Source organism: Corvus cornix, chromosome 5 (assembly GCF_000738735.6).
Source record: "Corvus cornix cornix isolate S_Up_H32 chromosome 5, ASM73873v5, whole genome shotgun sequence".
Classification (NCBI taxonomy): domain Eukaryota; kingdom Metazoa; phylum Chordata; class Aves; order Passeriformes; family Corvidae; genus Corvus; species Corvus cornix.
This window is the reverse complement of record NC_046335.1, coordinates 6,300,740-6,324,586: the sequence shown is the minus strand read 5'-3', so window position 1 is coordinate 6,324,586 and position 23,847 is coordinate 6,300,740. Positions and strand designations below refer to the sequence as shown.

The window sequence follows — 23,847 nt, the reverse complement described above, 5'->3', positions numbered from 1 at the left end:
TGTGGGGAAAGGCTACAAGGCAGAGCTGCCTGGTGCTTGACCTGTCTCCCTTGGGTGCTCCTGCCTGCCCCAGGACAGAGAGCAACCAGCCATGGGCAGTCCCAGGATCACGGATAGCCCACTTCCAACTCCTCTCTTTCATGGGAGGACACGAGGAGCAGGGATTTGGGTCAGTGCTGTGACATACAGGCAGCCTATCTGCGGATTTGCACAGGTACAAGCTGCCTGCTCTGGGCAAGAGCAGTAGTACTGCTCCTATGCTACTAAAAATGACAGAGCAGGAGACTCTCCCTTCTTGCATGGCTTGTCTGGCCAGCACGGTTGGGATCACTGCTCCGTCAGACTGGTGATGCTCCAGCCCACTTCAGTGCAAAGTCAGACAGATTACATTGAATCACCACTGAAGAACAAAAAATGTGTCTCCTAACAGTAAGTAATGTCTCTCTTCTTCTATATTGCTTTTAATTTACAGAGCCCCAGCCAGGGCTGAGCTATTCTGTATGCTATTAATTAGCTGATCACATGCCAATGCTAATTTTTTTCAAATGGGTTCACTATTTATAAATGTTCACCAGTTTGTGCCGACACACGAAGGGAGGGAGGGACATATTTACACCATCTACTTTTTGCAGATGCTTTGCAGCTCTCCATTGGAGGGATTGACCTCTCTCATTTACCAAAGATGCAACTTTGGCTCCTAAAGCTGTTTGTATAGTATTCATCTCTGTTCTATGCCTGAACTAGAGTTGAGTTTGACTCACAACCCTCTTCCCCTCAGACTTCAGCCATCTAATGAGTCCAATCACCTCTGTCTGCACAGTGGGCCAAGTTAGTTGCATGCCATTGTTACTGCTCCTTAAGCATGGAGAGGTTTTTTTACTTACAAGAAATGCACTTTTGGAATGGAATGGAATGGAATGGCATGGGATAGAATAGAATAGAATGGAATGGAATGGAATAGAATAGAATAGAATAGAATGGAATGGAATGGAATAGAATAGAATAGAATGGAATAAAGTAGTTTCAATTGGATGGGGCTTACAGTGATCATCTTGACCATTTCAGGGCTGACCAAAAATTACAGCACATCATTAAGGGCATTATGCAAATGCCTATTAAACACTGAGAGCCTGGGGCATCCATCACCTCTCCAGGAAGCCTGAATATAAATTTTAGGGCGAATAAATTTCATGCTAAAAATTGCTGTGTTTTCAGGCTTCATAAATATAAAATTGGATGCTCAGTGGCTGCCTAAGTAACAAATAAACACATTTTTCTTCTGTATTTCACAGAGCAAGCCAGCTAACTTTGGTACTATTAAACCAACTCTGCTAGTAGTTGAATTGAATTTTTTTGTTGGTCCAACCTCAGCCCTAAATAAACATTTGTAACCTCACATAGCTAGGCACAATACAAGTCACCCTGGCTGAGAGACCTTTGCTCATGGAAAACCAGCATTTGATGTTCAAAAGACGGAATGGAACCAGCATGTTAAAGCATCTACTCACTATCCAAACAGTCCCCATTGTTACAGTTATTGCCAGCAATATCCTGTTTGTCGCCGGGATAGCACTTTGGTTCTCCTGCCCTAGAAACAGCCATTTGCCTTGTGGCTAAACACTTCCAGTAAAGGACTTGGAAATTCACCAAAGCAAGGAAATGTACTTAGGGCTCTGGCCTCCAGCAAAACCTCTTCAAAATGCCTTGAGAAATAACCAGACTCATAAACTTCAGGCATCCAACGAAAGAAACCATTTTCACATCCAAGAAACAAATTTGCCCTCCCCATCTGTCTGGCATTGCGCTGATCCTACTCTACACCCATCACATCCCAACCCTGGCAACAGGCCCTGAAGAAATTCAGTTTTGTGGACTGTGGGTGAAATCTGTGGCAGAGTATTACTGGTGTGGAGCTAATAACTGGTCTGGACTTTTGTACAGTGCAGCTGCACACGTGGTGAGCCACCAAGAGCTTTTTGTGCCAGGCACCACCGCATACAAGTTGTAAATGCTGTGTGAGCTATCTGCAGGCATATCTGCTCCTTCCCTGGGTGACATTCAGCTACTGCCTTTGATTTTCTTAGAGGCAGGTTGGGCTGAACTTTTATAAAGTGGTTTCAAGCTCTTTCATGTGAAAGGCACTGAAATAAGCACTGTGCTGATCTAATTCTGCTGGAGCTCAGCTGTTTTCTTCCCCTGGACCACTCCTGTTTCTACATCCACCTGCTTCGCCTGCTCCACGAGCAGCTGACCAGGGAAGGAAGGAAGGAGATGAGATGCAGCAGGGCAAGTGCACAGAGCTGGTGCTTCAGGGCCATGAACAGTTAACGCCTTGGCCACGGCACTGGTGCAGCTGGAGCTTTTCCCAAAGCTGGGCTGGAGAGCATCACTGTCTCCCCCGAGTTGCTGGAGTCGTGGCAGTGAGAAACTGCTCTGAGATCACCACTGGAATCCTCGGGTTTTAATGCTTCCCCTCCCCACCCCCTACATTTTCCATTAGAAAGAAGTAAATTGGTAAATGCCCCGGGACTCACAACCAGGCTGTGACCTGGTGAGGCAAGAGGAAGCCCTTGCTAACACACCACTGCTGGTAATAATGCCTGGGTGGAAAACCTTCCATGGAAAGTGAAGCTTTACAAACATCTGCAGCAATTAATTGCTTTTGAGCATTTCCAGCACAGAAATGAACCATTGAATCCGATGTTTTCAGCTTGTTTTCAACTGTTGAAACAGTTGTTTTCAGCAGTGACAAGAGCAGGGGTAGACAAACCAGCTCCCTGGGGTAAATTCAAATGGCATTTTCCAGAGACTCCTACACCCTCCATGATCTGCCCATGTATGCAGCTTTCCCATCCCAGTGCTGTGCGGCCTGTGCTGTTGTTGGAACCCTGCAATTTTGTAGTGAAATCAGCTTAATAAATGATAGGATCCTCAAAAAACTGAAATTCAATTTTTGATCAATGCTAGTTTTTACCACTGCCGCTGGACAGGGATTGTCTCAGAATAGCATGTTCATATACAGAGCTATTTTTTCCCCCTTATCTTTATGACTTTTCTCATTGAAAATACTTTTAGTTTATATTTATGCGCTATAGTAGTTAAGAAGACAGATAAAAATAGCTGGAGATATTTTAGAGGCTAAATCTTCAAACCCTGAAAATGAGGCTCAATATAAAAGTGCCTGCATACTCCTTTTACCCCAAGGAAATCAGGATTATGTTCCTTCATCTTCCCATCCTTCTCTTAGCCCTCATATCCCCTCAGTAAATTTTGAGCCCACTGGCAATTTCCACCACTCTGACAGAGGAAAGGGAATCAAAGCAAGTCCCTGGGAGTCGCCTTTAGCTGGATAGGGAGGAGAAGCTCAGAGTAGTGCCCCCACCAAGTGCCAGCCTGCCTGGCTGGCATCAGTGCCCTTGTGTGTGCACAGCCCCCATGGACATGTGTGTGCCCCCAGGCTCACACCAAAACCACCAAGACTGATGCCCACATGGTCTGGCACCAGCTGTTGGATGGCTTTTTCCATAGGCAGAGGTATTTGTGGGGCAAGGAAGAGAGTGGGAGAAGGGCAGGGGGTGCTGGGACCAGCATTTTGTGAGGGATGAGCAGATCTGAAGTTATCATGGGAAAGTGGGTGCTGTTGCAATATCAGGCAGCCCTTAGGGATTTTGGCTCATGGCAGTACATGTTTCCAACAGGCAATATTCTGCCCTGTATCTTGTCTGGGGAAATGTTTTTTTCCAGAGTGATCACTCAATCTCTCTGCTGGGAAGGGAGGAGGAAAGTGAGAGCTGCTTGCATTAGAAGTGACGCTGCCCACTCTTGTGGAGGAAAAGGTCTTCACATTTCCATGAATCAGATTCTGCAATTACACAGCTTTCTTGTTTGGCCAGTTCATCTGCTAAACCTGACATGGAGCCAGAATGCAAGCAGGGATTTTTCCCATTACAGAATACCAAATCTATGATAAGCTATGCCATGAAAATTCAGTTTTTAAGGAGGTGGGGAGAGAATGAGGGAAACTCCAACTGCTGCTGCAAGATAAGCAATGAGTTTTGCAGTGCTTCTAGAATCTGTGTGTCAGGGATCTTGTAAAAAAACCCCATAAGCCAAAGGAGCACTGTGAGAAGAAAAACAGTAGAATTTGGGATAGTAAAATTTAAGCAGATGTTTGAACACCAGTTTTAGCCTATGAAACATCTCCGTGATAACTTTGGACACAGCTGGATAAAGTCAGTAATTGCTATAGAAAGAGGCCTGTGAATATTGTAATAATCTGTAGGTCTGTTCTGCACAGCAATGCAGAATATCATTGATGATCTTGATTATGTTTGTATTTTTTTCTTATACTACAGATACCCCTACTATAAAGTATTCAAATCAATCACCACTTCTGCGTTTCACTACCATCTAGTTGTAGTATTAAAATCTATTTATAGATGGAGTAACAAATGTCTCTGAAAGGAGAGTTACATACTGACAGTTTGGAAGACGACTATGCTGGTTTTCTCAAAGATCAATCCTTAAATAGGATATATTCTCAAAGATTATTCCTTAAATAGGATATAAATATTGTAATTTATGCATCATTTGCCACAAGGGACAAGATAGTGATAGCATATATTTTTATGTATACATATATATAGTCTTCCTAACTGCAGACTGCAAAGTTCAGAACTTCAAAAACTAACCAAGAATACAAATTGATAGAGGCTGAATTATATTTGTTGTCCCAAAACACAGTAGATTTAACTGCACCCCTAATGCTTTTTATTCGCCAAAAACAAGACAAAAATCAGAAGCAAACAAATAAGTTCTCTGAATAAATCCTGCATTGCCCCAGTTTTATGAGCTGCCATCTAAGCTGCCTGGCAACCATCCAGGCCTGAATGACACTCCTGGACGAGAAGTAACCCATGCATCCCTTTTGAACTGTCCTCTCCTCAAGCTTCCTTCACCTCCCACCTGGCTGTCCTGCAGCTCTCGATTAATTTCTTTTAAAGCGCTTCCTTACCTGCATAGTGGTCAAACACAGTGGGGACATACTCCTCTGGGAAGGCATCATTGGCGTAGCTCATCAGCAAACAGGTTTTCCCAACTGCACCATCCCCAACCACCACGCATTTTAGCATCTTCTTGGTGTTACTCCTGCTGCCGTCAGTGCAGTTGTCATTTTCCTCCTTGCAGTTCATTCTTGCTGCTGCTGCCGCTGCTCTTGCTGCTCCCAGGACTTCCAAGTGCACATGAAGGAAAAATGAAGTGCGATTGTATTGACTTTTCCTGAGTTTGGAGAAGGAGGGGGGTGGGGGGGAGCAGCAAATCTCAAACTCAGGAAATCATACTAATGTTTCCAGGCTGTCACAGCCGCTTCTAACAGTTACCAGATCAGTCAAGAGGATCATCGAGGTGAATAAATTAAACACATGGAGAGGAATATCGTAAAATAAAAAGTGATCTGTCCTTTTTCGTTTGTCCCAGTCAGGAAATCCTCATCCTGCCCGACCGTTCTCAGTCTTTATTGCGACTTCAAAAATATCAGCAGCCTGCGGCTTCGATCCGCGTCTCCCTTCCTCCAGCCTGGCCGCAGGAATCGGGGACTCCTGTTAAATCCACTCCATTTTCCATTTCATTTCTAACATGGAGGAGAGTCTGGAGGTTTTTAATGGAGTTTTTCCTTTCTTTCTCCAGCTTGCTGTGTGTCAGGAAATCATGGGTTTCCTGCTGAATTCCATATTAGGATCAGTGGGCTTGTGAAGGGCTGCAAACAATGGGAGCTCTGTGTGTATTTGTACTTTGGAGGAACTCTGCCAGGACATGGAGAAAGGAAAACACTAGAGGTCCCCCTGCAGAATGAAGTTTTTTAGGCTCCCTGCTCCATCCCGCGCTCCAGCTGCTCTCCGGGCTGCCGGCACCGGGACCGGCGAGGAGGATTTGGGAGAATACGGAATACGGGAGTGTGGACACACACGGCCAGGCGGGGCACGGGGAGGCTGCGAGCTCTGCCCCTGTCCCAGCGATGTCTGCTGATCCCAGGCACGACCTCCTCTCATCTCAAATAGGTATTTTCTCCCATTTGGGAAAGGGAAAGGGGGAGGTGGAGAAGAACAGAGGAGGTATAGTGGCTAGATAATGTCAACTTTTTATCTCTATAGCTCTTTAAAGTATTTGCTGTAAAGAATAAATAACTGATTTTTCAGTTCACACACTCAGAAAGTTTCTCTTGCATTTCCCCTCGTCCCCCCCTTTCCACCCTCTCCCCAAGAGAGACAGATTTCCCCCTCCTAATGTAAATACGTAAACACAGATAGAATAAAGTGGAATTAAGAGTTAGAGAAATTTAAAAATTAAACAAACAACCCCCTGCACAGTAGTCTGTGAAAAACTAGCTTTGAACTGCATGATTCCTGCCCCCTCCTCTGGTTTGTTCTGGTGCTTCACGTGCCTCCTAAGCCTTCTCCCCATTTAAATACACAACAATCTGCATGTACACGAAGAGCAAAACTTCCCGCTCCTTGCACAGGAAAGATTTTGCAATTTCCAGCAGAAACGAGCCAGACATTAACAGAAACCCCAGTGCAGCAGCCCAGCACATCCTGCTGGCTGCATTTCCCTTCCACGAGGCTCGAAGGCTTTGAGAGGGGGAAACACCCCCCTGCTGGCACTCCACTGGTGATAAACGCTTCCCCTACCCTGCTCACACCTGGTGAGAGATAAATGCCCAAAAGTACACAAGCTTGGGGCAGTGCACACCTGGAAGTGCAAAGACCAACACAGCCTTAGAAAGGAAGTCTTTTAGCCCCAAACTGCATGAATAAAGACAAACACAGTCATAATAATGAAACTCTGTGGTCCCAAAATGTGTGTCCTTTTCTTGTGGTGAAGGGGCATGGCAGACCCACCTGCAACCTCCCCTGGACAGGCTAGGAGTCTGTCAGAGCTCTTCAATGATCTGTACTGGGTCAGCTCTGGACCCCTTTCCCAGGAGGTGGTAGAATTATAGAATCCTGTAACAGTTTGGGTCAGAAGGGTCCTCAAATATCATCTAGGTCTAATCCCCCTGCCATGGGACACCTTCCACTAGCCCAGCTTGCTCCCAGCATCATCCAGCCTGACCTTGAACACTTCCAGGAATGGGAAACGGATAAAACATATGAGCAAGGGTGAACAAGGTTTATCTGGAGAGCTCCAGGGAGCTCCTCTCTTTTTTGCTGTCTCTAAGCAGGAGTCTTAGTCATTCAGTAATTTGTGCCCCTTTATCTTCACCTTATTCATCCCCCCCCGCCTGCTGATAACAGAGATCTTATCAGGCAGTGTTAGGCCCAGCAGGACACCTGCCATCAGGGGCATCACTAAGGTGTTTCCCAGAGTTAGGAGATCAGGTGCATCCTCTTAGCTTCAAACTGCGGCCCAAGGCTGAGCTTCATCCAAGAAAACTTGTGAGCTCTGGGCATCAGAACCCCCATTCTCCAAGCATTAGCTCTGCTGATCATTTCCACCATCAGCAGCCTGGCTGGGTCATCCTGAGGTGCAGCACATGTTAAAGGGATTTATTCTTTAAGCTTATTTCTGGTTGTAATTGAGGTCAAACTCCAAGCCTGTGCTCTGTTTGGTGACTGTGCAGCTGAGTAGGTACCAGCACCCTGACACCCTCTGTGCATTTGCTTACCAGCCTGGTGACCCTGTGGGGAAAGTTTGCCAAATATATAGGTGCATGCTGTTGCAAGGGAACTGCAGAGCCTGAGGAAGAAAAACATTCCACCAATTCATGGTTCAGCTCCCCACTGCCTCTATCAGACAAAAGCAAAAGCTATCTTGCTTCCTATTTTACACAAGCATAATCTATCTGCAAGCTTTTCAAACACCAGACAACCTCCAGTTAAGGCAAGATTTAATGCTACTTGGGCCACATTTAGGCCTGCAATAAAATCCCCGTGGATCATTCCTTCCTGATCAAAAAGCTGGGCAAGACTCAGCAGGACTGTGCCCACCTCCACTTTTTTGCAGGAGGTTGAATGATGAAATTTCCTTGCTGTTTTTCTAGAGGGTTTAAGTGACTTTATTTGCTCTTCCCCTTTTTAAAAAGGATCTTCCAAAATGTAAAGGTTTTCTCATGCTATCAAGGGCTGAACTGGAGGATCATAGAATCAGAGAATCCCAGAATCATTAAGGTTGGAAAAACTGTCCAAGATCGAGTCCAACTTTTGCTTCATTATCATATGTCAACTAAATCACAGCACTGAGTGCCACATCCAATCACTTCTTGAACACTTCCATGGGTGTTCCACCACCTCCCTGGGCAGCCCTTTCCAATGCTGCACTATCCTTTCAATGGAGAAATTCTTCCTGAATTTCTTAGGTCTTTGCAGACCCTCCCAATTCTGAGCTCTGATGCACAGGACACTTTGTGGGGAACCAGTTTTAGTTAAGATGCATCAGCCTTACATCGCTCAGTGTGAGTAAGGGAAGTGCAGCCATGAAGCTAGAGCCTAACTGATGGATGGCCTGGAATAAACCAACAGGAGGAGTTTATCTTGAAGGTGAAGAAGGCTGACATCTGACCTGCAAAACTCAAACTCAGTGCTACAAGTTTGCTTTACCTGTACAGGTGATATGTGCAGCTTTAGAGGAGTTATGATAAAGTTATAAAATAAGAATTGTATCCAGACTAAAACCACATGTTTTTTTAATCTCATGACTTTAATTTAGTTTGGCACCATTTAGATCAGCTGGATCAAAACATTTTAAGAGCTGGTTTAGATTCAGCGAAGTTTGATCACATTGTTTTACACCACTTTACTCGGGGGACTGAGAGAGTGTTAACCCCTCTGCTACTCTGGGGTTGTATCTTTTACTTGTCAAGTTGGCTCTGGTTTTGCTGTGTGAATTAACAGGCCAGACCTCTCATCTGGCAAAGCTTGAGGCAATGCTGTTGCATTTTACAGAAGATCTGTTGACCTGCAAATGGCAAGTGGCAATTCTATAAGTTAAAACAGACCCTTCTGCACTGCTGTACAAGTTCCAGCTCCTCTAAGAACACTTCTGAACAACAGAGCTGCCTTCAAGCCCCAGACTGGAAGTCACAGAGTTATTGGTAATCATTAGCAAAGGTCAGAAGGTCTAATGATTTAGTCTAGATCCAGGGCTTTTTTTTTGCTATTTCACTAATCAGGTTAGAATTGGTCAGATTTTTTCCTAAGATTTCAGTCATTACCATCTCACAAATCCACAAAAGTAAGAGCAGGCTGGTTACGAGCCACATTTTGGAAAGACATGGCTGAAGCAAAAAAAAAAAAAGGTAAAGCCAACAAGTCTGAACGCTTGGAAATCTTGTTTAAGTGTGTGTGGCTCTCAGGCACCCAGCCCAGTTTGTTTCCCACTGATTTTAAAAGCTTCTAGCCAAGGGCACCACGGCACAAACAGACAGGGGCAGGTGCTGTGAGCACTGTGGAGTGAAGATGTCACCTGAGGCACTTCCCAGCAAAGTTTCTCAAGCAAACTCTGCTCTAGATGAAGTGCCTCTGACCTTTTGTTAATTAATGAATTTACTGGCAGCTGATCTATTCCTAAGACTGCAAGTTATCTCCAACTCCCATGTGCTGTGGGGATGCGCCAGCTTCATGTTCAGGTTGGACAGGGGGTGCCTGGCACTGCTTCCTTGGGGATTAGCAAGTTCAAGGCTGGTGCAAAAAAGTTAGGTGAGAAGATCTGCAGGACATAAAGTCCTTGCAGGACTTTTTAATTAGCTCTGCAATTAGCAGTATCTTGGCCAATTAACGCTATTCTGTATTTCTCTGCAGGCTTACAGGGAGAAAAAAGGGATATGATGCTCTGTCATGCTCTCCTTGCTCTCTTACCATGGCCAGCCTGCCATTCCCACATTTTTCCAGTGCCTTCTGAAATGCAGTGGTCTAACTTTGTGCAATCTTATGAGTTTAAAGCTTGACAGTGGGAGCAATGTTCTGCATTAACTGTTTTCCTCACCAGACCTGACTGATTTTAAGGGGGTCTTACTCTTTCTTAGGTCTTGTTCTCCTAAATCCTCTCCTGGCCTAAACCAAGCAGATCTGTATCTACATTCTCACCCTTAAGAAGCTCCCCAGGGTGGGGGATTTGAAGGTGACAACACTGCTGTGAAGCTTTTCTCCCCATGTCTTGCTGCTAGAAATAGACACATTCAGCCACTCTCCTTCCACCTACCAGTGTTGATGAAGAAATGAAGTTTCTGGCACTACTACTGAACTGTAAATTGATTTCAGGCAAATTTTCTCACATTTTTCTTATCCTTTGTCTAATCTGTTTAGATTTTGAGTTTTTTAGAGCAGGGATTTTGTTGGTATTGGACTGAACATAGCAGAACTATATTAAGCTTAACTATCACTGTGCTGTTCAAAACCAAGTTTCCCTGGCCATCAAATTCAGGACCTTGCCTGGACTATGTTGTTGTAAGAGCCAGCCTTTTGCAGTAAAAAATATTTGGAACTTTAAGACATCCCCACAGTCACCATATCTCTCACCTCTAGTCTTAGATATTGGGGTGGCTCCTGTTTGTTCTAGGGTTGCCTGGATGGCCCTCTGCATTGTGCTAAGACTTAATTAAATGAGGGCATTTTATCCTTATTCCCTCCATCCTCTCTTCCCCTTTCTTTCTGTCAACCCCATTCATCAGCCTCCCACACCAGTGAAGTGCTCATTGAGACCTCAAGTGAATTTGATATACTGAAAAGCAGAAGCAGCAAATTCAGGAGAAAAAATATGATAGTTTAACAGTGACCACAGGAGGGGTGGAAGTGCTCTGGTCTGTGTGAACCCTTTTTAGAGCCATCTTGCTGATGGGCAGGTGCTGAGAGTCAGCTTTGAGGCTTGTTGAGAGAGAGCAAGCCTCTCTCCAGCCATCACACCCCACCAGGCAGCTGCTACCAGCACCACCACCAGCAGTGGGGGGTTCCCTGCTCTGAGCTGCTGCCATGGATGTAGTTGGTACCACTGGATTTCCCTTTGGAAAGATGAGCTAATAAAACAAGCGACTTCTGGGAGAGGAGGTCAAGCAAAGGAAGTTTCATGTGCTGTCCCTCAGAGAACCCTCTTGCTTCCCAGAGGGGGCTGCTGTAAAATGAGAACTCCACATGTTGTATTTGCATGTTTGTGAATGGGGAGGGCAGTTTTCAATGAGATGGTGCTCCCTGTTACCTTACAGTTAATTCTGCATTGCTGACTGCAGACAGTGCTCTGTGTGTGTTACCCACCCCCACAGCTGGTGGTACTTATCCAGAGTCTGCATTTCCAGCTGTTTTCTGTTCATAGGTATTTGCATTTGGACTTTGAGGATGAGTTTTCCTTGGAGGTGTGACAGTTCCCTCTGGATAGTGGAATACCTGCACCCTGTTTGCATCAGAGTTCTCTCATTTCCTTCCAGAAAATCACTGGCTGTCACCTCTGCCTTGTCTCCTTTCTGGTTTTGTTCTTGCATGGCTGTCTCTTTTCTCTTCTCTTCTCTTCTCTTCTCTTCTCTTCTCTTCTCTTCTCTTCTCTTCTCTTCTCTTCTCTTCTCTTCTCTTCTCTTCTCTTCTCTTCTCTTCTCCCTGTCTGACAAAAGCTGTTTACCTCTCCCTATCACAGTGGGGAGAAGTGGACTTAGGTAAGCATTCAGCCTGGGATTAGCATAGCAGAAAAAAACCGTCACTTCAGGCAATTTCTTTCTCCCTACCTACGGTGTTTTCCATAGAGATTTTTTTCCTAAATTACATTTATTTTATGTTGAGCAGTACAGCAGGAGGTTAAACAAAGAGAAACCTCATCTATGCCTCTTCTGCATCTCAAAATGGCATTTGCCTCTGCAGATGGTGGACTGCTGGGAATGTAAAAGGGTTGCAATCAGGAAATCAAGCAGCACTGAGGGCACCAACATTGTGATCAATTAACACCATGTGTGTGCATGTACTCAGTGAAGTCATTGCAGGGACAAATCTATTTTGTTCACCTTTGAGTAATGCTTGGGACATAATTTGCAATTTCTTTAAAAGCAGAGAAACTTCCCCAAGTTAGATGAGTCCAAATGTAATGTTTCCAATGGGGGGAAGAGGTTCGTGTCTAAACACATGCCAGTTGGAATCTGTAGGTTTTCAGCTTCCCCCTTTCCAGCCCAAATTGCCAAGCTGGCTTTATCGTTGAAATGAACACACATCTGATTCATAAAACATTCATGCAGAGTTTTCACTCTCTTGGAAAGAAGGGAGCAGGCTGCTTCCAGGAAGGGAATGTGCTTTTTTGCTTCATGTGATCTTTCTGCCTCCGCTCAAAAATAAGCAGAAGGCTGCTGCTGCCTCCACATTCCAGGAGCAGGCAGACAGGAGAAGGACCAAGGTGGCAAGCAAAGGGATGTCACAGTTTTTATGCTGTGTCTCCTTGCTGAGCCTATTCTCAGCAGAGCCCTGTGCCAAAGCACTGCAGTGAGACGCGGGAGCACCACTTCCAAACCTGCTGCTCAGACTGGCACAAGTGGAGTGAATCATCCAAGTAAAGCCCTTATCTCATGTGTAAAATAGGAATGAGGAATGCTTCCTTATTTCTGTCTACTTATACTGCTGATCTTCAGGGCAGGGACCAGCTCCTGCCTTGTTTGAGGGATATGGGCCCATGACACAGCTAAACCAATTTACTCGCTGATTGTCACCCAGCAAGTGCTTGGTCTAACCTGAAAACGAGCTTTTTAAAGGAGAAAATGTACAGGTAACTCTTCTGCTCTTTTTTCCCCATTTGCATTGGTTTTTTGCAGGCTGACCTCTCCCAGCTTGCAATATGGACAGCTTGACTTTCCGCAAGTGATGAGAATTATGGGAGAAGTGCTGGCAGCAGTGGGCTACTTGGCTCCTTTTGTAGGAACTGGAGGTTTTACTTGCACTGCCAAATCACCCTTTTGCTTTAAAGGTGTCTGAGTGTGGTGGTAAAACAAGTGAGGAATGTGGGCACCCTACCTAGGCTGCTGAAATGTCCAAAAATCACATGAGGCTCAAGGTTAAGGCCTTAGGTCAAAGGACCTACAAGTAGCTGAGCATACAGTGGAAGGGGGAGGGAGGGGTGGAAAATAGTCAGAAGCAGCACTTTTGCTGCAGGTAACGCAGCTGTCGGTGTACCTGTGCTGATGTGTGTGGTTTGCATGTGGCAGGAGCTGCAGTCACAGCCCTGCAGACACAGCATGGGGGGTGCTCATGGTGCCCTCAGGCTGATTTAGAAACTCTTCACCCATCTGTGCCTCCTCCTTCTCATCACTGTCTGGCTCATTCCTTCTCTGAGAGGGTGCTGCCATCTCTCAGGAGGAAGCTCTGCTTATTTAGCAGTGGCCTTTTGTGAAATTCAGGTATAATGTATCCTGGGAGATCTGTGCCTGCTGAATCCTGCGGTGTGGTGCTGTGCTCTGCACTGGGCTACAATCAGCTGAGGCAGCCCCATGAAGCTTTCAAGGGTCAGGGCTCCCTTTCCCTGCTCCCCATTCTCCCACAGTGGGACATTTATGTAAAATGAGCCTGGCTGAAAATTAGCCACCACCTCAGAGCTCTCTGGGTTTGCTCCCAGGGCCTGCCATTGAATGGCAGGAATCCCTGTGGGTTATTTTCCTTAGTTTAGAAGCACTGGAGACCACCCTGTCTTTATGGCAATGTATTTTGCACTGGTGATACCTCCAGAAATTTAGTGGGCAAAACTGACTCCTAAGATTTTCCAATTTTGATTGACAAAACAAACATGATGTAGATGACAACTACAGTGAATACTGTGTGGATCCATTCCCAGTGAACTATTGTTGACTGAACTTAACTCCAACATAATTTTTCTACTGTCTTTGGGAGATATTTGGTAATAGTCAGATACAGGTTGCTGTTGTTACAGCAAAGGTTTAGGAAGCGGTCAGGAAGATTCATTTTCTTTCTTGTCTCTCTGATTTGCACCCTGCAGGTATCAGACCTGATAATTTGGGTTGCTTTGGGATGAATTCTACATTTTCTGATATGCACAGAGCACTTACTTTCTCCTCCTTGCCTGTGGTGGTGGATTTTGGGCAGAGGCCTCTGTGCCCTCTCTCAGGAGGGGATCAGTACAGCATGGAGATGAACAGACATCTCAAAACAAGTGGGTTTATTTCACAAATGAAGCAAAATATTAGAGAAACTGACTTGAAGACAACAAGCAGCTGATGACCATCTGTAATTTACACTTCAGTCTTCTTTGATGGATTTTGCTCATCACTGGTAGGAGCAGAACAGCCCCCAATTTTCCTGCATGCGATCTGGAGACACAGCCTGGTCTCAGTAGGCATCACGCAGTAGAACATTTTCTTGGAAAAGCTTTTCCCAAAGCCCACTGTGCTCATCTAAGCCTCGTGACCATGTGTTGACCTGGCTTTTACCAGGGTTCCCAGCTGTGAAGCCTTCCTTTTGTCACAGAATGTTGTCTTTTTCCACCTGGGCACCCAAGCAGCCTGAGAGTACAGAGCTGCTGAAATCCCATTGTAGTCACACCCTCCAGAGCAATTCCTCTTTATCACCTGGGTCACAGAGTTTGTGATAATGGTGAAGAACAGCCAGGCTCCCACACTCAGGCCTGAGCCCACCAGCCTTCATCATCATCATCACCTGAGCCAGGCAGGTGCTGTTCAGGTGCACAAGAGCAAAGAAAGCAGTTGGCTCCAAGAGCATTTCAGTCCTTCCTGTCCTCTCTGCAGGTCTCTCAGCCGTGTCTCAGCCCTATCTGAGGAGGGAGAGGGCTGGAATCCTGGAACATGCTGTGACTTTCCCTCTGTCATGGGTGACAGCCCTATCTATTGTTTGCAAAGGAACAGCAGGAATAAGAGGCTTCATTTCAGCCTGTCACTGTTACACTGTTTGAAATCCTCCAGTGGTTTTTAGTCCTTCCTGTAGCTCATCCTCAGAGCTTCATCCACTTTCAAAATGCTTATTGAGACCAGTTTTCCTGTGTTAGTTAATGGTTAAACATTATAAATAATAATCCCCAGTTAAAGCCATTCATTAAATATCTGAATAATGGCAAGGTGCTTACACACATTTCTCCTCTTTTTAGATGTCTTGAGTACTGTTAATTTTTTTTATCAGGTTGGAAGTATGGCTTAGATTGATACCATTGCAATACCTCTTTCAATTTCACCAAGATAATTTTGGGCTATATTTTGATTTTTGGTAAAAAAAAAAAAAAGGAATAAAAAAGAAAAAGAGAAATACAGAAATACTCAGAATAATACAAATAAACTTACTTTATAGATTTTCCCAGAAAAGGAGCTGTCAAGCTCTTCAGAAATCTGTCCTCATGAGATTTCCCAACTTTTTTGACCAGGTTCTGTTAACAGCCCTTTTCCAAATTTGCACTGAGGTAAGGAGGACTGGAAAACAGTCCACTGGGAAATCATACGAGAGTGGGTTCATGTGAGTTCATGTGACAGCTCTTTCTGCGACTTGTCATGCCGTGAATAGCAGAGCAACAGCCTTTCAGCACCCAGCTATGTCACTGCCTGCCTTGCTTTTGATGGAACTGGGGTGAGTGCGTGCTTGTGGAAACGAGGGAGAACTTAACTACTGCTTTTTATTTCCGTAAAAGGTCTGGTTTGCGTTCTCATTCAATGTTTGCATAATATCCTGATTTAATTGCCCTCCTGGCCCCTGCTCCAATGGCTCTGTGCTGGCACACTGGGTTTGCACCCAGTGCTTTGAAGATGGCGGTGGGAACACGCTCCTGTCACACCCAGCATTGTGCAGAGGGACAGGGACACTCAGCAGCTCCAGCCTCTTGCAGGCCAAAGGTGCAAGTGACAGTAGGGGAACCAGAAGGGGAAGTGTTGTCCAGCTGAAGTGTGAGGTTCTGGGGTTGCCAGAAATAGCAGCCCATGCCCTTGACCCGTGACCACTGGTTATCTCCTGCTAAGATAAACGCCTTTGAGTCATGTGCTGTGCCTAAAGCCTTCGAGTCATGTGCTGTGCCTAAAGCAGGTTGCTCTGAGTGCAAACTGGGGGCTAGAGTAGCTGTTTATGGGATTTTTCTGCCATGGAACCTGCCACTCAACAGGACTTGGGAAGGACTGAGTGTAAGGTGCTAAAACTGACAGATATAGACCTGTTGGAGTGAGGCCAGGGGAGGCCATGAAGATGATCAGAGGGATGGACCAGTTCTGCTATGAGGAAAGGCTGAGAGAGTTGGGGCTGTTCAGCCTGGAGAAAAGAAGGCTCTGAGTGACCATATTGTGACCTTTCAGCACCAAAACAGCCTCCAGGAGAGCTGGAGAGGAACCGTTTATATGGGCAGAGCATAATAGGACAACGGGGAATGGCTTGAAAATGACAGAGGGCGGGTTCAGATTAGATGTTAGGAAGGAATTCTTAACTGTGAGGGTGGTGAGGCCCTGGCACAGGTTACCCAGAGAAGCTGTGGATTCCCCATCCCTGGAAGTGTTCAAGGCCAGGTTGGATGTGCCTTCGACCAGCCTAGTCTAGTGGAAGGTGCGATGGCAGGGAGGTTGGAGTTAGATGGTTTTTGAGGTCCCTTCCAACCCAAACCATTCTGTGACTCTCTGAAATCTGTGAAAACTGTCCTCCAGGTGCCACTCAAGCAGGGCAGATAGCTCTTGGGGCTCAGGTCAGGTCTCCTCTGCTTCTCTCTGTTACAGCAGAGATGTTTGCCTGGAAATGTCCTTTAGGAAAGTACACTCCCTCTCCCTACCCAGCTGTATCAAAGACTGTGAAGACATCAGCAATGAACACCTGATGACACAGAGGCCTTTCCTTAGTTCAGCTCTTTCATCCTCCTCTTGCCTCTCCCTGTTGAGACCATCCCTGTTGACTGGGTTTGAATTTGTGCTTGAACTTATTGGATCACACAACTCCTACCAGCTGCTGCCATTCTGTCCCAAGAGGCAAAGTCCAAGTCTGGACACTTCCTGTGACTAAATTTCTTTGGCTGGCAAGTGCCTTGGTTCCCAGCCAACACAAGTCAGTTTGGGAACCCACAAGCTGGCAAATTTTGGGTTTTCAGAAGAGTGGGCTCAAAATGGGATTGCAATTCAAAAGGATAAGACAATATAGCTATGAGATCTTCTCAGGTGCACAACCAGAGAGCAGAAACCACATTTACATATGAGCAGGATGGATCTGATGGGGCAAGGAATTTCCCATAACCACAAGGTTACTTCTCACAACAGGCAGCTGCTCACAGCTTCTGTTTCCCACTGTGGATACACACAGCTTTGCTGTAAAGATGCAGGGGGAGAGCTTGAGCTTTCAAACCCTAACAAGCTATTTGCTTCTCCTTCTCTCTCTCTTCCCACAGCTGACCTCTGTGTCCAGCCGTGAAGGCATTTTCTGGTTTACGAGTAGCGGTGAGCAGAGTGCCAGCAGGTGAAATCCCAGCCTCTCCTGCCTCTCTGTAATTAGCAGCCCCAAATATGGAGCAGTGTCTGACCCCGTGACATCTTTTCCTAAGGCTTTTATTAATTTGACACTGGTTTTCATAGCAACTCACCAGGGAGCTGTAACAAACACTCAGCTGTACCTGACAGAAAATGGGGGGTTTATCTGCTCAAAAGGTTATTCTGAGCATCAGAGGCCAACTGCGGCTTGGATCCTGGGGAACTGCTCCAACTGTTTGATGGAAAAAACATGGAGCACTAAAGTGGGAACATTGCAGTTTAAAAGCAGGGTTTGTGTCACCTTGAGCTACTGAGCTCTGTTATTGTGGTCTATCAAAACTCCCACTCTCTGTGGAGCAGGTAGGTAGGGGACTTTTAACACCCTTAATGTCACTGTTCCTGAGGGGACACTGCCTTGTCATCTCCAAACTAATTTAAAATAAAGTTTTTGTTGTTTCATTCATTAGCTGATGGAGAATTTTTTCATTTTTCTGAAGTGGGCTTTTCTGTTGTTTCTACAAAAACCCTGTTCTTAGTGCTCTTGTGATCCCTTTGCTCCTGCTGTGCCCATTTCTGGTGGGAGCACACTGTTGCACAGTAATTCTTGGACACTTCAAATTGTCTGGTTTTGTTTGGCCAGACACTGTGATGATGGCCACAGTATGTGCAAGTTTTGAGTATTGTTTTTTCCAGTGGACTCAAACTTTTGGCTTCATGTGGTGTTTTGTCTCAGGGTCCTTTATCCTAATGAAATGTATGTGTATGCTCTACCAGATACTTCCTTTCATCCTTTCCTTGACAAACTTGAAGTGCTCTGTGGGAAGATACTTCTTCATTCATATGGAGTATCTTGTCTTTACCCCAATTTCCAGTCATGATCTAGTTGCTACAATCAAGGACTCTGTCCTCCCCATATTGATACATCATTCTTCAGTAATTTACAGTCTGCTCTGTCTTTTCTCCTGTTTTTGTCCAACTTTCGAACATCCCCTTCAGGTATTGAGTACAAAGGCATCATTCAGTGCTCTCTGGTGGCTCAGGACATGGTTCAGTGGAACAGGGTGCTGCTGGGTTCACAGCTGGACTCAGTGATCTCAGAGGTCTTTCCAACCTTAATGATTCTGTGATTATAGAACATTAACCAATTTGTTTCTTGTATCCCTTGCAAGGCTCATTTCTCCCAACACGAAGGTGGCTTTAAAGGTATCCATGGCATTACTGACATTTTCACCTGTTCTTAACCTATACCTTCATTCTTCTGCCTAAGAGTTCCTCCTCCAGCATAAATGAAAATCTCTAATTCTTTTAGTGTTAGGCATGGGTCTGGGATGTTTCTCCTATGAGTCTTTTGTAATACCTGGATTGTTTCTGAAAAGTTTTGAATGCACTGGACAGTTGAGTGACTGACCAGTCAGCTGTCAGTGTAGAATCAGAGAACCATAGAACAAGCTGAGTTGGAAGAGACCCACAAGGATCATTGAGTCCAACTCCTGGCCCTGCACAGAACACCCCAAGAATCACATCCTGTGTCTGAGAGCATTGCGAAAACGCTTCTTGAACTCTGTCAGGCTTGGTGCCATGACCACTTCCCTGGGGAGCCTGTTCAGTGCCCAACAACCCTCTGGGAGAAAAAACTTTTTCCTAAACCTCCCCCTACTCAGGTTCATCCCATTTCCTCTGTGTTTAAGCAGCACTGTAGTTGTTAATGCTGCATTCGCCCTCTGCAGATTTAAGGAGGTAGCCCCAAACCTGTACATCCTAAATTTTATTGTGGTTAAAAAAATAAATCTCACATTTAAATTCCCTTGAAAACTCATTCTTTTCTGTCTGAGATCTCAGCAAAGCTTCCATAAAATGGCCTGTGATTGAGACAGGAGTTCTTTCCTCTCTTACCCTGTATGAGGGCAGCATATGTGATGATGTGTGCCTGTTAACTGCAGGTGGGGTGTTCAGCTCACTAACACCTGCTGCTAATTCTGCTGAGTAGGTAAATAGGTCCATGCTGTTGTTCTTCCTTAGCTGCTTCCATCTGCAGTGAGGTGAAATTTGAGGGACTGCACCTTGCATTCCTTTGCAAAGCAAAATCATTCCTAGGTGTAGGCAGTTTTGGGGAGAAGGAAAGGACAAAGAACATCCAGACATCACAAAGCAGCAATCTGTGTCCAAAGCATACCCCAATGCAGTTTCACAGCTGCCAGCAGAGAGGGGTAGCCAGCCATGAAGACAACAGCTGCATTGCCAAGGAACAAAATTACAGAGCCAGATGTTCCTCTTGGAAGTACATTACACTGAACTTGGTAGATGAGTGCAGTAGCTGCCAAGTGCTTCTCTTATTTGGTCATAGGTAATGATCCCTCTATCAGGGAATGTGGAGGAAGAAGACCACACAGAATATCCTCATCAAAATGCTGTAGTTGAAACATTAACTTCTCTTGGACCAGAAAGATTTGGGAGCTCCATGGCAACCTTCACATCTTGTTTGAAGGATAATATTGTTTACTATCAGGCACGAAGTGAGAAACTTACAGCTACTGAAGCCAAATGCTTTCAAGGTATTTGCTACTGAAAGGTGACTAAGAGACAATTTTTATAGCAGTCACAGTTGTTTGTGGGCGCTGTTGTAGTTCTCAGCTCAGACTGCAAGTGAGAAGGAGAGCTTCTGCTTCTGTCTCTAAAGCAAATATCAGGAGGTCGGGTTTCTGAGGACGTGTTTGTGCTGCAGCCACGTTCTCAGTGCAGACCCGGGCTAGGTTTAAAGAAGCCAGCTGGGTGTGAGTAGGGACTGGCCAAGGCAGTGCTGAGCACCTTCACCAGCTGTGTCTGTCTTCACAGGAAAATTGTGAAGCCTGCATTTCTGTCTAGAGCTAACACTGCGAGGGTCCATGGTGCTCTGCAAGGCAGCATTTAGGCACACAGGCTCAGATTCATGCCAGCCAGCTGAACAAAAGTGGCTGACTTGGGCCTTTTGGCTGCCAACCAGAAGAAGGATCGATGACTTTAGGGAGATTGACCTCCCCCCACAGACCCCAGGCACCCCTGTAAACACTTACCTAATGAGAATTTAGATGACTGAATCTTTGGAAATAGGTAATACTGGCATCTCTGAGATAACTGGAGAGATAATTCACATCTTGCATCTCTTCAGTCATCTTTCTTAAACTCCCTGAATTTGATCATTCTCTCCTAGGACTCACAAGTTGCAAACCCAGTTCTTTTTTTAAGTACCTTCCCAAAGAAATACACAATAGTCCAAGTCCCTCTGGCAAATAAATCTGTCAGTAAGGAACTAACCCCTAAAAATTACTTTGGCCCAACATTTCCTGTACATAATATTAAACTTACTCCTGCATCATCAACAAATTTAAGATCCGATATCTCAGGGATTGCAACAGAGTCCAGAAAAGCTACAGACCATAAATGAAATCTGCAGATCATACTGAAGAATTTTTTTTTTTTGCCTCTAATCACATGGAGTTCATGGCCCCACCACTCATCTGCAGCTGGGAAGGGAAGGAAAAGGTCAGGTTAAACACTGAGGGTTTGGAGCGAGAGCACACCGTGCAGCTTGCGTTTTCTCCACGGGATTTAAGGACAGTAAGTTTCTCTCCCCACCTAGTGGTCACTGCAGATCCATTTTCTGATCTTCTCGTGCCAGCAGAGGGGGGAGATGGTTGCTCCCTTTGCTGAAGGTTATCTAGCTCAGATGAAAGTATAGACGAGGATCCCTGCAGGATTCCTTTTTTCCCCAGTACGGCAAGGGTAAGAAACTGAACTGATGGTAGGAAATGACTGTGAACCAGTGACTGGGCTATGGCCGCTGATTTTTCCTTCCTCTGTAATCCTCCTTCCGTGGGTTTTGTGGTGAGTGAGAGCAAGTTTGAAATGTGACAGGCACAGAAACATCTTCATTGCTGAACAGCGTGTTTGACCGGGCGGTGGTTAATTCTTTCTGCAAATAGCATGGCATCGGGTAAGGGGAGAGGAATGTGAAATTAAAATGAATATGGATGTTAAGCAAAGCCGATGGTGACTGTCCTAAATCTGAATAAGGGAGTCAGGAGAGTAAGCAGTGAAAGCAAAGTTTGAATTCTTCCCATTCCAATGCCCTAAGGTGTTATCAGTAATATGAGAAAAATACATGTGAGGCGAAAACATGGTCATAGTACTAACACAAGACATTCCACTAGCTGTCCTGAGACGACTCATCACACATATCCTGTGGGACTGCTAACTGGGGAGTGGTCCTCTTGGGGAAAGCAGGGTTTTTTTTACTACCCCTCTGCTGGAGCGGGTCATGAGACACAGCACAGAGTTGAGCCCCAGTGGTACTTTGTTCTGACTCTGGGTTACCCAGGGTGTCTCCCTGCCTCAGAACCAGATGATCTCCTGCTGTGTTTCCCAGAACTTCACTGCAATTTTGTTAATCTGTAGTTGTGAAATGAGGGTAATGATATTTTTCTTCCTGTGAATAAAACTTTGAAAATCAAAGGTGAAAAGTGTAAGTAAAGAATGCAGCTATCTCAAAAGTGCTGACAAAGGCTTATCATTTCCAGGGCAGCTCGAGTGCCCTTTCCTCCAGCCAGACAGGTCCCAGGAAGACCCTGCCCTGTCCCACACGTGGAGGCAGGGCCAAGGCAGGGGTCCCAGCTCACGCTGACGTTTTTTCCCCCAACAGACAAACTTCCCAGAGGAATCTTGTAGAAAATCCCTGGAATTTAAGGCTGCACTGAGCTCCTTGTCCCTTACCCTGAACACAGATCCAGGCGAGCTGTGGGGACACTGAGTAGAGGAGGGACTCAGAGGTTTTTTGCTCATGGTGCTACTCCACCATCTCACCCTGGGATACCCAGTTCAGTGACTGCTGATGAGCTTTCCCCTCCTGCACACTAATAAATTCTTTCAACTGCTCTAAGCTCTAGCAAATTGGGACAAGCTTCCCTGGAGAGGAGACAGACATCTCCCCTCAGGCTTCCCACTGATTGCCTCAGGTGTCAGACTGACTTTGTCTTTAATAAATACCTAAACCAGGAAGAGACTCTGAAAGCCATGGGCACCATAGGAAGGGACCAACTTATCATGTGGCTCAGGTGAGGAAGAGAAAAAAGGTCTGGCAGAAGGTTTTCACATGTGACACCACATTTCTGAAAGGTATGGGGGGATCAGTTTGGGATGGAAGAATTGCAAGTCAAATTCCTTCTCATCTAAAACCTATATATTATTTTCTCCACTTGACTCTGCAGAGACCCTCATGCTGTGCCTTACAGTGGTATAATAAAGCAGATGGAGAGAAATGTGCATCCTTCCTCTAGCTCTCTTATCAATACCTCTGCTCAACGGTAAATAACAGGGAAACGGAGCTCGCTTGTCAATGTTCCCAGCTGCCGCTGCTTTCCTTAAACATACAGCCAGATATTTATTGCCAACTGCTCTGAGATATATAACAGCATGGGACAGGGCTGTGGACACATTTTCTTGCTTAAATAAGGTATTACTCACAGCCAATGTTAGATATCTTGGGTTTTTTTTTTTTGTTTCTATTCTCAGTAGATGTTTCCCTTGCAGAGGGTGCCAGAGAAGCTGTCAAGGCAGTGAAAGGTAGACAAAGTGACTAATTTCTAATTAGGCTACATTGACAGCTAACCCTAATTTACACTTTGAACACTTAAAAGTTGTGTTTGTAGGGGTATGTGGCTGATGATGCATCACTGGTCTGGCACAGCTGTATAAGCACGGTGGGGGAGTGCATCCTCTTCCCCACCAGTGTCCAGTCTCGGCCCTGTCTGGTCACACCTGGTTCTGGTTTGTCTGTGGGCATGTCCTGCCCTCCTTGGTGGGTAGGATCCTCTTAACTGAGGCCACCTGCATGTTTCTGAAGCTTTACTTTGCATCATTAACATGATGAATGGAAATACTGAGTGCAATTGAGCAGGACGGACCACTTCAGGAGCCCAGTGGTAATGTGTGCTCTCAGTCTGAGGACAGATTGTAGGGACACCTTTTTGCAGGCTCCTGGAAACCACACTTCCCTTGTTTCTCATCACTGAAATCAAGACATCCAACATCTACCACCTCCTGCTTTCCCACTCATCCTGTCAAAGAGGGAAATGAGTTTGGGTTGGGTACAACGTGTTCTTGACATTCACTCTAGCTTTTTAAAATCACTTTATAGTTCTCCTGGTGTTTATGAACAGATTGTTTAATAATTTGTGCTATTGTCTTTCCAGACTGATGGTTTTATGGTTCCCCAGACCCTCATTTTCCACTTTTAAAAGTGAGAGGTACTCTGTTTACTCTCCTGGTGTGCAACACAAGTCATTTTATGCAAAGAAACAGCAAACTGATATTGCATTGTAGCAACTATTCTGAGTCATCCCAAGGATTAAACAGGAACAACAGCAGTGGTAAGACCTGAATGTTCAGAGAGATAATAAGGCAGCAGCAAAAGG

General features: G+C 45.4%; 1 protein-coding gene and 1 long non-coding RNA gene across 2 annotated transcripts in view; one reads left to right on the top strand and one right to left on the bottom strand.

Annotated features, from left to right (window-relative positions):
• RHOJ (ras homolog family member J) overlaps window positions 1-5,936 on the bottom strand; it is a 61,216-nt gene extending 55,280 nt beyond the window's left edge. The window contains exon 1 of the mRNA XM_010396262.4: window positions 5,015-5,936. Within this exon, the coding sequence (XP_010394564.1) occupies window positions 5,015-5,192 (178 nt within the window). The 5' untranslated portion in view covers window positions 5,193-5,936. The remainder of the gene's footprint in view (window positions 1-5,014) is intronic.
• Window positions 5,890-23,847, top strand: part of LOC120410048 — a 34,597-nt gene continuing 16,639 nt past the window's right edge. Inside the window, exon 1 of the long non-coding RNA XR_005601979.1 lies at window positions 5,890-6,059. This is a non-coding gene — a long non-coding RNA (uncharacterized LOC120410048). The remainder of the gene's footprint in view (window positions 6,060-23,847) is intronic.